We start from the raw sequence: 12821 nt of genomic DNA, 5'->3' as shown, positions 1-12821 counted from the left end.
CTAGTTCCCCTTCTTCCTCTCGCTAGTACCTACGCTTTTTATTTTATTTTTATTGTTCTCTTTTTCGTCCCCCCCCGATTTGCTCGATCTTGCTGCACCATCGTGGCCTATCCCTCCTCTTCCGACGTGTTCTACCGATCCTGGTCTCGTCTTGTTCTTACTCCGAAACCATACCCTTCCGGCCCCTCGCCTTCGAACACTTTCCTCCCGTGGTAGATACAATCACTACCATCGCTCAACCTCACGGCCTGGACCGCTCGGTGAGCTTCCCATAACCGGCTGCGAGCACCGCTGCTCGACAACTGCCCGTCATGGCGAACCGCATGTCCATGTACTCGCTGGCCTCGGAAGGCCCGCGCGGCGCTGCCCAGCAGTCGTCCCAAGTCTCGACGACCACCCTCCTCAACGCCATCCACAACATTTACCTGTCCTCCTCGCCGTATCATCTCGATGCCGGCTCTAGCCTCGTCGTCAACACATGGCTGACCGCGAACCAGCCCGGTACAGAAGGCCAGCCGGGCGGCACTGTCGACGCCGCCCTCGCCACGCGTGCCTGGGAGCATGCCCGTCGCCGTGCTGAGGACGGCTGCATCATCCTCGGCTCTCTCCACTCATCCGCGCCGTCGGTGCTGAACCCTTTCCTCGCCTCGCTGCCGCTGGATATCCCCTCGTCTCTTTTCAAGTCTCTCGAAGCCATCCAGCCCTTCCTTCGCTGCGTCACCCCGTACAATCCATCGACACCGCTGCAGACGGCCCTCGGTGTTACGCTGACCCTGAACCTTGCCGGCAACCTGACGGCCGGCTCGATTGCGCTGTCCCAGGGTGGCATCGACACTCTGCGGGGCCTGCTCAAGGTTCCCTCGGAGAAGGGCCACCGTGCTTTTGACGTCTTCTACTACCTCCTCACCTCTATATCCACCCCTGCCGAGCGTGAGTTTCTTGGCCTCAAGTCGGCCGCGGACTACAAACTTCTGTCTCGCTCCGGCACCTACGACCCTCCGTCCTACCTCCCTACCGCCGATGATGCTGCTGCTGCGGACGACTTCCGCGCTGCCCTCAAGGAGATTGGTATCAAGGGCTCTGCCCACCGTAATCTCATCTCGATTCTTGCTGGCCTGCTGAAGCTCGGCAACACTCTTGACTACGATGTCGACGAGGAGATTTTGGAGGAGGTCTGCGACGATGTTAGCGGCCTTCTCGGCGTGGAACCCGAGATCCTGGCCCGTGGATGTTCTACAGAAGACCGCAGCATCTTCATTGGTGGGCTGTATGAGGCCCTGGTTGACTGGGTGATTTCCAAAGCGAATGCCGCTATTGCTGCCCAAATGGCTCGTATCCGCGATGGCGACGAGTCCGTCGAGGGCGGCCATGGCGCTCGAACCCCAACCTCCAACGAAGATAACGGTGATACTGTCTGCCTGACCATTCTTGAGATTCCCGATCCCGTTCTCGGCAAGGCTCTGTCGCTCCGCGGGATCTTTGACGACACTCTCGGCATCAACGCAGAGATGAAGCAGGATGGCGTAGATGTAGCCGCTGCCGGCACGTCTGTGCTCCGCGAGATGGAGAACGCAGTCAACGACGTTGCCGCTGATCTGGGTATCATGACCGGTCCAGCCGGCCGTGAGCGTACACACATCCTCGAGAAGCGGGAGGAGCTGCTCGAGAAGATTGTCCTGTCTGCGGACTCGGACGGCTTCCTCAAGACCCTCCTGATGCCCGAGGAGGGCCAGGGCATCAACTTGGGTCGTGCTGGTCGTCTTGACCTGGCCACCGTTCTCGGCAGCAGCCGTGTCTGGTACCACCTCTCCATCCACCCCACGGACGAGTCCCCGGCAAGTCTGGCTGCTCTTCCGTCCGTCAACTCGGCTTGGTCTGCCGGTACAGTCTCGCGTCAGCTTCGCGCCTGGCGCCTGCCTGAATGGACCAACCGCCGTAACAAACATCTGGACTTCACGGCCGACTTTGACCATGATGAGTTCATTCAGCGGTACGCTTCTCTTGGCTGCCGAGACGGTCGTGATGGCATTGAGAGCTGGGTGCTCGAGCGTGGCTGGAGCAATGGCGAGGTCGTTGTTGGTACCGAGCGCATTTGGATGCGTGAAAATGCCTGGTGGGAAGCCGAGAGCATGCTGGACCTCAAACCCGAAGGCGGCATGGGCATGCCGAACATGACCCCTGGCATGACCCCGATGAACCTGCCCCAAGGCATGGAGACTGGCTATTCTGCCAACGGTAGCGGCTACTTCCAGCAGCCAATGATGGGCGACGGCAACTCCAACGGCAGCCAGGATCAGCTTCTGGCTCACCAACACCAACGCAATGCCAGCCAGGGCGCCCTGTCCGTCGGCCCCTCGCCGCTGGGTCCTGGCGGCGTGGCTGGTATGGGCGTTGTGGGCGGCATGGCCATGGGCACTGGCATGGCTCCCTCCGTCATGGAATCTAGTATCACGGGCGGCACACCCCACGCTGCCGCCCGTGAGCGTGCCATGAAGGGTGACTATGGTCTTGGTGTTAAGGGTGACGACATGCGTGGCCAGCTCTACTACAACGACGAGGGTGAGTTCATCGGCCTCGACCCCGAGCTGGCCAACGGCAAGACCATTACCTCACAACCCATCACGACGAGCCGTCGCGTGTGGGTGGCCTTTGTGTGGGCCCTCACTTTCTGGATTCCCTCGCCCCTGCTTCGCTACGTCGGCCGCATGAAGCGTCCTGATGTCCGCATGGCATGGCGTGAGAAAGTTGTTCTCTGTATGCTGATTTTCCTGCTCAACGCTATTCTTGTTTTCTGGATTGTCGCGTTTGGCCGTCTTCTTTGCCCCAACTACGACAAAGCATGGACAGCCACCGAGCTCAGCTCACACCAAGGCGACAACGATTTCTGGGTTGCCATCCACGGCAAAGTCTACGATATCTCCAAGTTCTGGAAGATCCAGCACAGTGATATTGTCGGTCGCGATGTCTCGGCGACGAACATGCGGCCCCTGGCTGGCCTCGTACTTGACCCGTACTTCGCGCCTCCTTTGGTTCTCTCTTGCCCGGGTCTCGTCACTGACAAGACGCTTGCGTTGTCGTTCAACACCACCCTCAACGTCCCTGACGCGGAGCACATCTCCGGTCAGCAGCAGCCCGTTACCGGCAGCAACCTGCACAACGCCGACTGGTACACTGCGACCTTTGAGCCCAAGGTCAAGGCCTTTTACCACGGCGATCTGGTTTGGTCAAAGGGTGACATTCAGAGCCAGGGCGAGAACAATAACTACCAATGGGTAATTTACGAAGGCAGCGTCTACGACCTAAGCAATTACTTCTACACGCTGAAGCTTATGAACAACCTTGCGCAGTACAGGTTCTTGAACAGCGACCTCACTGATGCTGTCAAGAACGCCCCTGGTACTGACATTACGGAGACTTGGAACAACCTCATTAACTCGGCAGCCAATAACAACACGGCCAAGGCCAACATTGCAAACAGCATGAACTGTATCCGCAACAACTTTTACGTTGGTGTTCCTGACTTCCGCAAGTCGGCCCGCTGCCAGGTCAATGGCTACATTCTCTTGGCGTTCACTATTATCATTTGCGCCATCATCGGCATCAAGTTCCTGTCTGCGCTGCAGTTCGGGTCGAAGCGCCGGCCTGCACCCCAGGACAAGTTTGTTATCTGCCAGGTTCCCGCCTACACAGAGGGTGAAGACTCGCTCCGAAAGGCGCTTGACTCGCTCACGGCCCTGCAGTACGACAACAAGCGGAAGCTGATCTGCGTCATTTGTGATGGTGTCATCGTCGGTGAAGGCAACGACCGTCCTACGCCCAAGATTGTTCTCGACATTCTTGGTGTGGATCCCAAGGTTGACCCTCCAGCTCTGCCCTTCAAGTCTGTTGGTACCGGCAGCGAGCAGCTCAACTATGGCAAGGTCTACTCGGGTCTGTACGAGTTCGAAGGCAACGTCGTCCCGTACATTGTGATTGTCAAGGTTGGCAAGGAGTCGGAGCAGAGCAAGGCCAAGCCCGGTAACCGTGGCAAGCGTGACTCCCAAATTATGGTCATGAGCTTCCTTAACCGCGTCCACCACCGCTCTCCGATGAACCCGCTCGAACTTGAAATGTTCCACCAAATCAACAACGTCATTGGTGTTGACCCGGAGCTATATGAGTACTTGCTGATGGTCGATGCCGACACGTGTGTTCGTGAAGATTCCCTGAACCGTCTTGTGGCTGCCTGCGCGAACGACGCCAAGATCGCCGGTATCTGTGGTGAAACCAGCTTGCAGAACGAAGAACGCTCATGGTGGACCATGATTCAGGTGTATGAGTACTTTATCTCACATCACATGGCCAAGGCTTTCGAGTCGCTATTCGGCAGTGTCACTTGTTTGCCCGGCTGGTATGTTGAAATCCCCTGCCCCCTCCCTCCCTACCGAATCATATTGAAATCTGCACAGTGTTCTGACGTGATCTAGTTTCTCCATGTACCGTCTTCGTACTGCCGACCGTGGCAAGCCGCTCATTATCTCGGACGCTGTCATTCGCGAGTACAGCGACTGCGTCGTCGACACCCTGCACAAGAAGAACCTACTGTCTCTCGGTGAGGATCGTTTCCTGACGACGCTCATGACCAAGCACTTCCCGTACATGTCGTACAAGTTCATTGCCGACGCCTACTGTCAGACGGCCGCGCCCGAAAAGTGGAGTGTTCTTCTCTCCCAGCGCCGGCGGTGGATCAACTCAACCATCCACAACCTGGTGGAGCTTATGTGGCTCAAGGAGATGTGCGGCTTCTGCTTCTTCGGTATGCGTTTCATTGTCTTCATCGACCTGTTCGGTACCATCATCCTCCCGTCCACATGCGCCTACCTGGCGTATCTGATCTACTCCGTCTCGACGCACAAGGGCGCTTTCCCTCTGTTCTCCATTGTTATTCTGGCTGCGGTGTACGGCCTCCAGGCGATCATCTTCATCCTGAAGCGCCAGTGGCAGCATGTTGGCTGGATGATTATTTACATCATTGCCTTCCCGATCTACTCGCTTGTTTTGCCCGTGTACTCCTTCTGGAACCAGGACAACTTCTCGTGGGGTAATACGCGTGTCGTTATTGGCGAGACTGGCAAGCGACAAATCATTGCGGCCGATGACGAGGGCTTCGACCCGCGCTCCATCCCTCTGCAGCGCTGGGACGACTACGCCACCATCAACAACCTGCCGGGCCGTCGTGGCGGCGGCGCCAACGAGAAGGGCATGGGCGTCCACGAGGGCATGTACGACGATGGCTATGAGATGGACGACATGAAGTCCATGTACTCGTCGGTGCGCCAGCCGTCGGTCTTGGCAGGCCTCGGTGCCCGCGGCAGTTACATGCCCCCACAGTCGCAGATGTCGCCTGGCCTCTACGGCCGGAGCTCGACGGTGCCCAACATGGGAGGCTACTCAGACCACCCGCTGCAGCACCGCCAGTCGATGATGAGCATGGGCACTGGTATCCAGCGCATGGCCAGCCCATACCAGGATGCACTGGGTAACCGTTCGATGAGCAACCTGCGGGCCGTGTCCAACACCTCGCCGGCTCTGGGCGGCCAGGGTCTGCGCGCGTCGACGTCGAACCTTGGCTTCAGCGGCGGCGCGCGCCAGCCACTGGGTGCCGCAGAGGCGGCGCACCAGTCGGTCATGTCGTTTGACTTCCAACGCGGCAATGTTGGTCCCGACGACGGCATGATTGTCGAGGCGATCCAGGCAGTCTTGCGTGAGGTCGACCTCGACACAGTGACGAAGAAGCAGGTGCGTGCTCTGGTGGAGCAGCGCCTGCAGACCGAGCTCACGGGCGAACGGCGCACCTTTATGGACCGCCAGATCGACAACGAGCTGGCCAACATGTAAAAGCATGTCGTCGTCGTCTTTTCCCTTCCCTACTGATACAACAAAAGCATATGGGCCAGGTATAATATTTTGGAATTTTTGGGTTATTGTTTCTTATCTCGATCCCTTCCGGGGTTGCCACAGGCAGGTTTTTGCACACGCACTATTAGCTTTTCCTTTTCCTTTCTATTTGATTTTACGTACAACGGCGTCCCTTTGTTCTTGTTTTTGATGTTTCTGTTTGCCACTCGCATTGTCCGTCGTCCATTTCTTATTGTCTCTTGTTCTTATTTTATTGTTTGATCCAGCCATATATTGCCATGTCTCTTCTACAAACTCTCATAATACTACTTCTTCCAGGGAAAGACTTTGGATTTACGAACCGCATTTCTATATTAGTGTGTTTATGCCCTCTTGTTAGAGTCCTAGTTCGCTTCTGGATGATATATGAGTACTTATGCGTTGAGCCTCTTAATACGAAACCTAATCATTTGCTGCTATTTTATCCCTTGATCTTGCCCTTCAACTTGGGACAGAGTGCGTAGCCTGTCACCACTACTCAAGACACAAGAGTGAAATTGTGCTTTACGAACACATGCCTACACACACGGCGTACTTTCTGTTCGCCTCGGCTACTGTCACAGAATGACTTCCCAGTGGTATTATAATCCTATCTCAGTTCATTATATCGCACGCCTATTTTCAAAATCACCGGTGCTTGTACCTAGGCCGTGTTAGTGAACCTGGAATCGAAATAGAGATGCAGGCCTTCTGTGTGCACACTTACTCAATGTTGCCAACACCCTTGAGGCGCAGATATACGTCTGTGCCCCATCCATACAGGCTCTGCACGGCGATACCGCCGCCAAAGTACTCGGCATACGCGCGGCTCAGCGGCAGGCCGTAGCCCAGGCCAGCAATGGAGCTGCCGCCATTGTTGGACGACGCGATGATATTGAGCCCGTCGCTCACGTCGCCACCGCCGCCGGGCGCCGTCCCCACGGGCAGGTCGTCGTAGTCGGAAAAGGTTGTAAAGGAGTACGACCAGATGTTGGGCAGCACGTCTGGGGAGATGCCGCCGCCACGGTCGCGGATGCGAATGGTCACGCCGGGGGCGTTGTCGTCGAGGGGCAGAATGCTGCTGGTGTTTTGGTTTCCATTGTTGTTGTTGTAATCGTTGCTGCTGCTGCCACCGGACGGCTCTGGGGCAATGGTGATGACGACCGGCTCGCGGTGCATCCTGTTCTCGACAACGGCCCGAAACGCGTTCTTGAGCAGCTCCGTGACAATGTACTCCAGGTGCATGGGCACATAGGCGAATGTGGTGTCGGGCTCACCGTCGATGCGCCACTGGGGCCGGACGCCGTACTTGAGCTCGCAAATGTCGGCCACAAAGCCCGCACAGCTGTCAATCGTGCGGGCGGGCCGCAGCTGGGTGTCGATGATGCCAATGTAGGACGACGCCTCGCTCGTCGACGGGGCCGTTTCGCTGTTCTCCGCGGCGGCGGCGGCAGCAGCGTTCACGTCGGCTTGTGAGCTACCCACAATGTCTCCGGGGCTACCGGGGCTACCGGGGCTACCGGGGCTACCGGGGCTTCCTGGGCTTCCTGGGCTCGCACCCGGCACCCCATAGAATGGTCGGCTGCTCAGGTGCAGGGCAATGTGTTGCTCGGCAATGAGGCGCGTGCCGATGCGGGCGCGCAGGTGCTCGTCCAGAAAGGTGGTGACGTCGGCGGGCGCAATGTACTTGCGCGACTCCAAGAAGCCTTGGGCTAGGATGGGGATCGTGTTCTGGTGCGTCGTCACCAGCTCGGCGAGCACGTCGGTGAAGGCAATCTCCTCGTCGAGCGAAGTGATGGCACCGCCGCCCTGGGCGCGGCGGCGGCGCCACCAGGGCAGCAGCGAGCGCAGACTGTGGCGGTAGTTGCGGTAGATTTGGCGGACGTGACTGTTGGAGACGACAATGTAGGGCAGGTTGCGGAGGGCCTGCAGACGGCGGGCGAGGCGGACGGGGATGAGGTCGAGCGAGAAGTTGGCGCTCTGCAACAGGGCCTTTTCGCCGAGGGGCGGCCAGCCGTGACGGACCAAGTCCGCAAGGCGCAGCTGGTGCTGGGGCTCTTTGGCGAGGCGGACAATGTCCTCGTCGCGGAGCGGAGGCAGGTCGTCATGACTGCTGGAAGAAGAGGTAGAGGAGGAAGAGGGGGAAGAGGGGGACGGTGACGAGTAAGGACGGCGCTGGGATATGGAGAGAGGCCAGCTGCTGACGACGAGCGGAGCAGGAAAGGAGCGGCAGAGACAGGTTGACGAAGAGAACGAGGTGGCCGTGGCCGACACGGCCACCCATGGCCTTTTGAGTGTTTTCATGGTTCTAGCATTGCGGATTCGCCCGCAGAGTCGTAGTGGGACAAATTGGCGGACAAAATTGGCGGACTCGACGAAGACCAAAACTCGCGGAGTAGACGTTGTAAATATCGACAAAATAGACAGCCCGATGTCAAGAGTCACAGTACAGCTGCCCGGGACGCGTGATTCGCTCGGGCTGGGTGTGGGGCGGACCTGGTCTGGTTCCCCCAGCTTTCCTCTAACGTCAGCACCTGCATGACCAACATAAGGAGACGCCACCGTCACTCGACGTGGAATGCAAGTGTATTGGAAATACAGAGGACATGAGGATCACTTCTGCAGTAACAATGTTAACGGGTTAAGTCGACAGTCTTATCGTCAGATTTGGTGCGAAGCACATAGAGGTCGAGCTACAGGAGTTACAGTGAGCTACAGTGAGGTACAGCAAGCTTACATCGTATTCTAAGCTTTAGAGGGGGAGATAATGGTGGGGCAGATCGCCCGTCCCAGCGGCAAATAAAGGCTGAAGGCCACTGCAAGCCGCGAAAATCGATGACGGTGTATGGAATGGTGCAGCCACTGAGAGCCGTTGAGGGGTACGCACGGGAAGCGCGTTCAGCGGCCGCACCTTTGGGCTGCACCGTCCTGGCCGCACCTTCTGGCCAAGCGATCAGCCCCTTTCGACCGCTGCGTGCAAGATTGCTGAATCTGGCAGGAGGCTGTAATGGGTTTGCGGGCATTTGCTTTCTCGTGGTTCATGGGTTCACGGACATGCTCTGTGCAACAAGCGTCTGGGAAGGTGAAAGACCGCAAGGTCCTGCATTAAATTATTGGCAAACATGGCTCTTGTCGCTATCTAGATGCGCTGTCTATTGGGTCGAAACTGCCGAGTCAGCCTCGACGTTCTGGACGCACGGGAAAGCGTCCAGAGTCTGGATGTGGTCGGCGGGCAGCTCGAATCTGTGAGCAGCTGGTTAGCAGTTGTCCTCTTGTTGTCTGTGCTGACTCTGTGTTGCCTCGCGGATAACGTACGAGAAGCCGCCCATGAGAGCGTATTCGTGAAGGATCTTGCCGCCCTTGTCAAGGACGCTCTTCTTGACCCTGTGTTGAGAAGCGAGCCAGTTAGCAACGGTCCGTGTAAGATACATTGGCTGGACTCGGGTCTCTTATTGGCTGTGACTCACTTCTCCTGCTCCTCCTTGGGAGTGTCGGCGTTGAATTGCAGCTGAAACGGCGTGTCAGAACATCATTGAAAGAGACCGGAACTAGGTCGCGTGATGCAGGCTCAAGACATACAATATAAGACGGCATGATGGCTGGTGTGTGGTCGGTGGTTGGTGGCGGTGTTGGATGTTGAAGTGATGAAAGTACTTTGTAGTTTGAGGCCGAAGACTCTGTAGAAAGATTGCTTGCGATCGTGAATTTAAATCAAGAAAGAGAAGGAAAGAAGACGAGATTGCGGGACGAAGCTATATTTATGAAAACCAACGCTATCGAACGGGAACTACACTGGACGGGGAACTGCGTCCACAGGCCGTCACAGGCCGGTCGTGCCTTCCCTTTTCAGAAAGTAGTTACTTGAACAGGTGGTAACGCAATCAGTCGTGGACTGGCCAGGCCTAGGCCCGAGCCTGCTTGCCCGCTGGAGCACATCATTCAACTGACGCCAGGCGCGGCCTAGCAGCGTCGCAATCGTGCGAGCGTGTCAGAGGGAGGTGCCAGCGTGGGAGGCATCCGGTGGTTGGCAAAGCTCCAAGACGAAATGAAACGACTTCTAAAATGCTGCCGAGACGAGCGTATATTGTCTTCTCTCCTCTTTTTTCGTCCGATATGCAGTGTGACGCGCGCCCGTTTTGCCGACTCTGGCGCCGATTGCACTGAACACGGCAGGAATGGTAGCTGCCTGCTCGGCAGATGACGTCACATCCAATGGCCGCCCAGTGCAACCTCACGGCCAGGGGACAGTCGCTTTTCAGTATGTCGTCTTTTTCATCGTCCGTTTTACAAAAACCCTCTGCATGACGACGGATCTACCGTTGTTCCCTGCGGTGGGCGTTCTTTGTTGGTGGTCCTGTAAACTGGCCAGTCATATTCATGTGTGCCAACCCATATCATTGGCGGGGATCCTTTCGTCTCATATCTCGTCTTGTCCACTGAACAACATAGCCACCACATTCAAACTTTCATCCCATTGTTTTTGTTCAAGGCAGTACACAAAGTCGACCATGTTCTCCAACAGTGAACATGGCTAGAGCCTTGTTCAAGGGCGGAGGTTTTATATATTTCATTTTCTCGCCCTTTGTCTTCCTTTCTCTTTGGCCTTTCTTCACAGCACACTCATATTTCTTTTGCCGACATCCATCTTCTAGATACCAATCCCGACCGACACGGAAAGCACAGATATATTGTCTTCCTTCCTCTGACCAGCCGATATGTCTTCAATTGACTGCCCGCTGACGCAGAGCCCCAGCGACTCGCCATGGTCGCCAACACCCAGCATCATGCGGGCCGTGAGCTTTCCACCCATGGACAGCCCAGGCGTCTTGCCCAACATCCCTACGCCCAGGTCGATGAGCATGACGGACGCACAATGGCTTACTGCTGTCCGTGCGCAAGCGCGCAAGCTCTACTTGCACGGCACCGTCCGCAAAATCCCCTGCGTCAAGCCGCGTGTGATCCGGGTTCCGCTGGAGGTCGATTCCGACGATTCGGATGACGACGATGGCGCTGACGGCGCCTTCACCTGCAGATTTGACGTACAGAGCGACACTACGACGCTCGTGGGAACGCCCTGTGAGGAGAAGAGTTCTCTTTGCTTTGACGCAAGGGACGACACCGACGCCGTCGCCAAGCTGTCTGAGGCGGAGACGGCCGCTTCGGCCACCCGAGTCAAGGGCCTCTTGCAAACACTGTCTTTGAAACTTTCCACGCTGACAATCAAGGTGCCCAATGAGGACGGTAGTCTGTCTCCGTCATCGAGTAATTGCTCCACCACAGAGACCAACGAGGCTGAGGAGCCGCACCGGCCCGTTGACTGGAGCGACCCACAACAACTCGAAGCCTTCTTGGCACGCTGTGTCGAGGGCTGGGAGATGCAGGCCCAGTACATTGCGCAGCAGGCGCGGATGCAGCGAGCCATGCGACGCATGCACAAGCGTATGGCCGCTCTGGAGGATCGGAACGCGCTCCTCGTCTGGTACGCCAACCACCTCAAGGGCGGCGCTGCGTCCGAAACACCGCCTTCACCGGCTGCCATTCTCCAGGACGCCGAGGCGACTGTTTTGAAGGCTGCCGCTACCACCATGGCAAGTGCCGTCAATTCGCTGGTGACGACTGCGTAATCGTGCTTCATATTCGTAAACGTAGACGCCGGCGTGGGATGGCGGTGCTGGTTCACTGCCCCTGGTTTTGGCCATTGCTACGACTTACGACGCAGCTCTGTTTTGGTATGAGCAGGGGCTCTCATAACCTCCTCGACATATCTTCCCTCTCCGTTTCTCTCTCTGTCTCTTTTTTTCTCGTCGTCTTGTTGCGTTAGATAACAAAGAAATGTATATATACACCATTAGTGCACCCTGAAAACAGCCTTCTCCCGTAAAGTAAGCAAGTCAACAAACAGTATACAATGCCTGTCGAAGCTGCCCCAGGCTTCAAGCTCGAACAAGCAGAAGAGACGTAGATCTCCATCATGCCATTTCTGTGCCGCTCCCCACGTCCATCTGTGCGCGACGAATGGCGGCCGTGCCGAGACCGTTCGAGAACAAAACAGGGAACAGTCGAGCCAAATTGGGGGACTCAGACAGCAGCCGTGAAGGGCCTTGAATGGCCCCTCTTATTCGCAAACAAACGCTGTCTCAGGAACGAAAACAACGCATCAGCCTCGCGCCACGCGGGTTTCGTCATAGCCTGGTAATGAGAAACATGCGGAAGTGTCTGTCTTTAAATGCATTTCGAAGAAGGGCATTCCAAAGTATGGCATTGAAGCAGATGATGCGATGGCCGTTGAACTGTCTCGGTCGTTGCGGTGAGCGTAAGAAGACAGGACTTTGAAAGGTGTCGAGACCACAAAAAAAAACGAGGCATGTAATTTGGTCGATGCCCGATAGCATCGCACTGCATCATGCAATATTGCAGCTTTTTTTCTTGCATTCTAATGGGGAGCCATGGATCTATTCTGGGTGCACTGAATGCACTAAAAAAAGAACACGCCACTGTAGCTCGTTCGTCGTATCGGATCCCCAGGCAGATCATGCTCTCCTGCATTACGAGAGGTTTTGCTGGTGCTGGTTTAGGGGGCTTCCAGTGCTGTTTCCGTCTTAGTAGTCCGTTCTTGGCACGTGCGGTTAGTAATTGGCCAACCTCTAGCGTACAGTCCGTGGTAGCAGTGGAAGGCGCTGTGCGTGCATTCATCCAATAGTAAGGCAGGCCACTTCCTAAGACGTCGTATTATGATTGCTCTTTCCGCTTTGGGTAACAAGTCGTAATCTGCGGCGTCCGCCACATTGCAGGCATAGTCCGCAATCTTTCGGGGCTGCATTACCCGCTACAGTGGGCTTCCGTCGCGCCCTTGTTTGCTTATCGCCATTCGTCACTACCCTTTTTTTTCTTTTCGTTCTCCGTAG

The 12821-nt window shown here is 56.5% G+C and overlaps 5 protein-coding genes across 5 annotated transcripts; 3 read left to right on the top strand and 2 right to left on the bottom strand.

The window, feature by feature from the left end:
• Positions 1-311: 311 nt before the first annotated feature.
• Positions 312-4466, top strand: SPSK_06887 (chitin synthase; the record flags this gene model as incomplete). Its single annotated transcript, XM_016733559.1, has 1 exon — positions 312-4466. The coding sequence occupies one exon, from the start codon at positions 312-314 to the stop codon at positions 4464-4466; it is 4155 nt and encodes a 1384-aa protein (XP_016591435.1).
• Positions 4467-4473: 7 nt separating this feature from the next.
• On the top strand, positions 4474-5877 carry SPSK_07523 (uncharacterized protein; the record flags this gene model as incomplete). Its single annotated transcript, XM_016734184.1, has 1 exon — positions 4474-5877. One exon carries the CDS (start codon positions 4474-4476, stop codon positions 5875-5877), a length of 1404 nt encoding a protein of 467 aa, XP_016591434.1.
• A 762-nt stretch (positions 5878-6639) lies between these two features.
• Positions 6640-8220, bottom strand: SPSK_07428 (uncharacterized protein; the record flags this gene model as incomplete). Its single annotated transcript, XM_016734091.1, has 1 exon — positions 6640-8220. One exon carries the CDS (start codon positions 8218-8220, stop codon positions 6640-6642), a length of 1581 nt encoding a protein of 526 aa, XP_016591433.1.
• Positions 8221-9068: 848 nt separating this feature from the next.
• SPSK_08090 (uncharacterized protein) lies at positions 9069-9510 on the bottom strand (the record flags this gene model as incomplete). Its single annotated transcript, XM_016734735.1, has 4 exons — positions 9069-9159; positions 9232-9300; positions 9384-9424; positions 9496-9510. 4 exons carry the CDS (start codon positions 9508-9510, stop codon positions 9069-9071), a joined length of 216 nt encoding a protein of 71 aa, XP_016591432.1.
• A 1121-nt stretch (positions 9511-10631) lies between these two features.
• Positions 10632-11540, top strand: SPSK_07829 (uncharacterized protein; the record flags this gene model as incomplete). Its single annotated transcript, XM_016734484.1, has 1 exon — positions 10632-11540. One exon carries the CDS (start codon positions 10632-10634, stop codon positions 11538-11540), a length of 909 nt encoding a protein of 302 aa, XP_016591431.1.
• Positions 11541-12821: the final 1281 nt, after the last annotated feature.

This window comes from Sporothrix schenckii, assembly GCF_000961545.1.
Source record: "Sporothrix schenckii 1099-18 chromosome Unknown Cont41, whole genome shotgun sequence".
In the NCBI taxonomy this organism is placed as follows: Eukaryota; Fungi; Ascomycota; class Sordariomycetes; order Ophiostomatales; family Ophiostomataceae; genus Sporothrix; species Sporothrix schenckii.
This window is presented reverse-complemented; position numbering and strand designations above follow the sequence as displayed.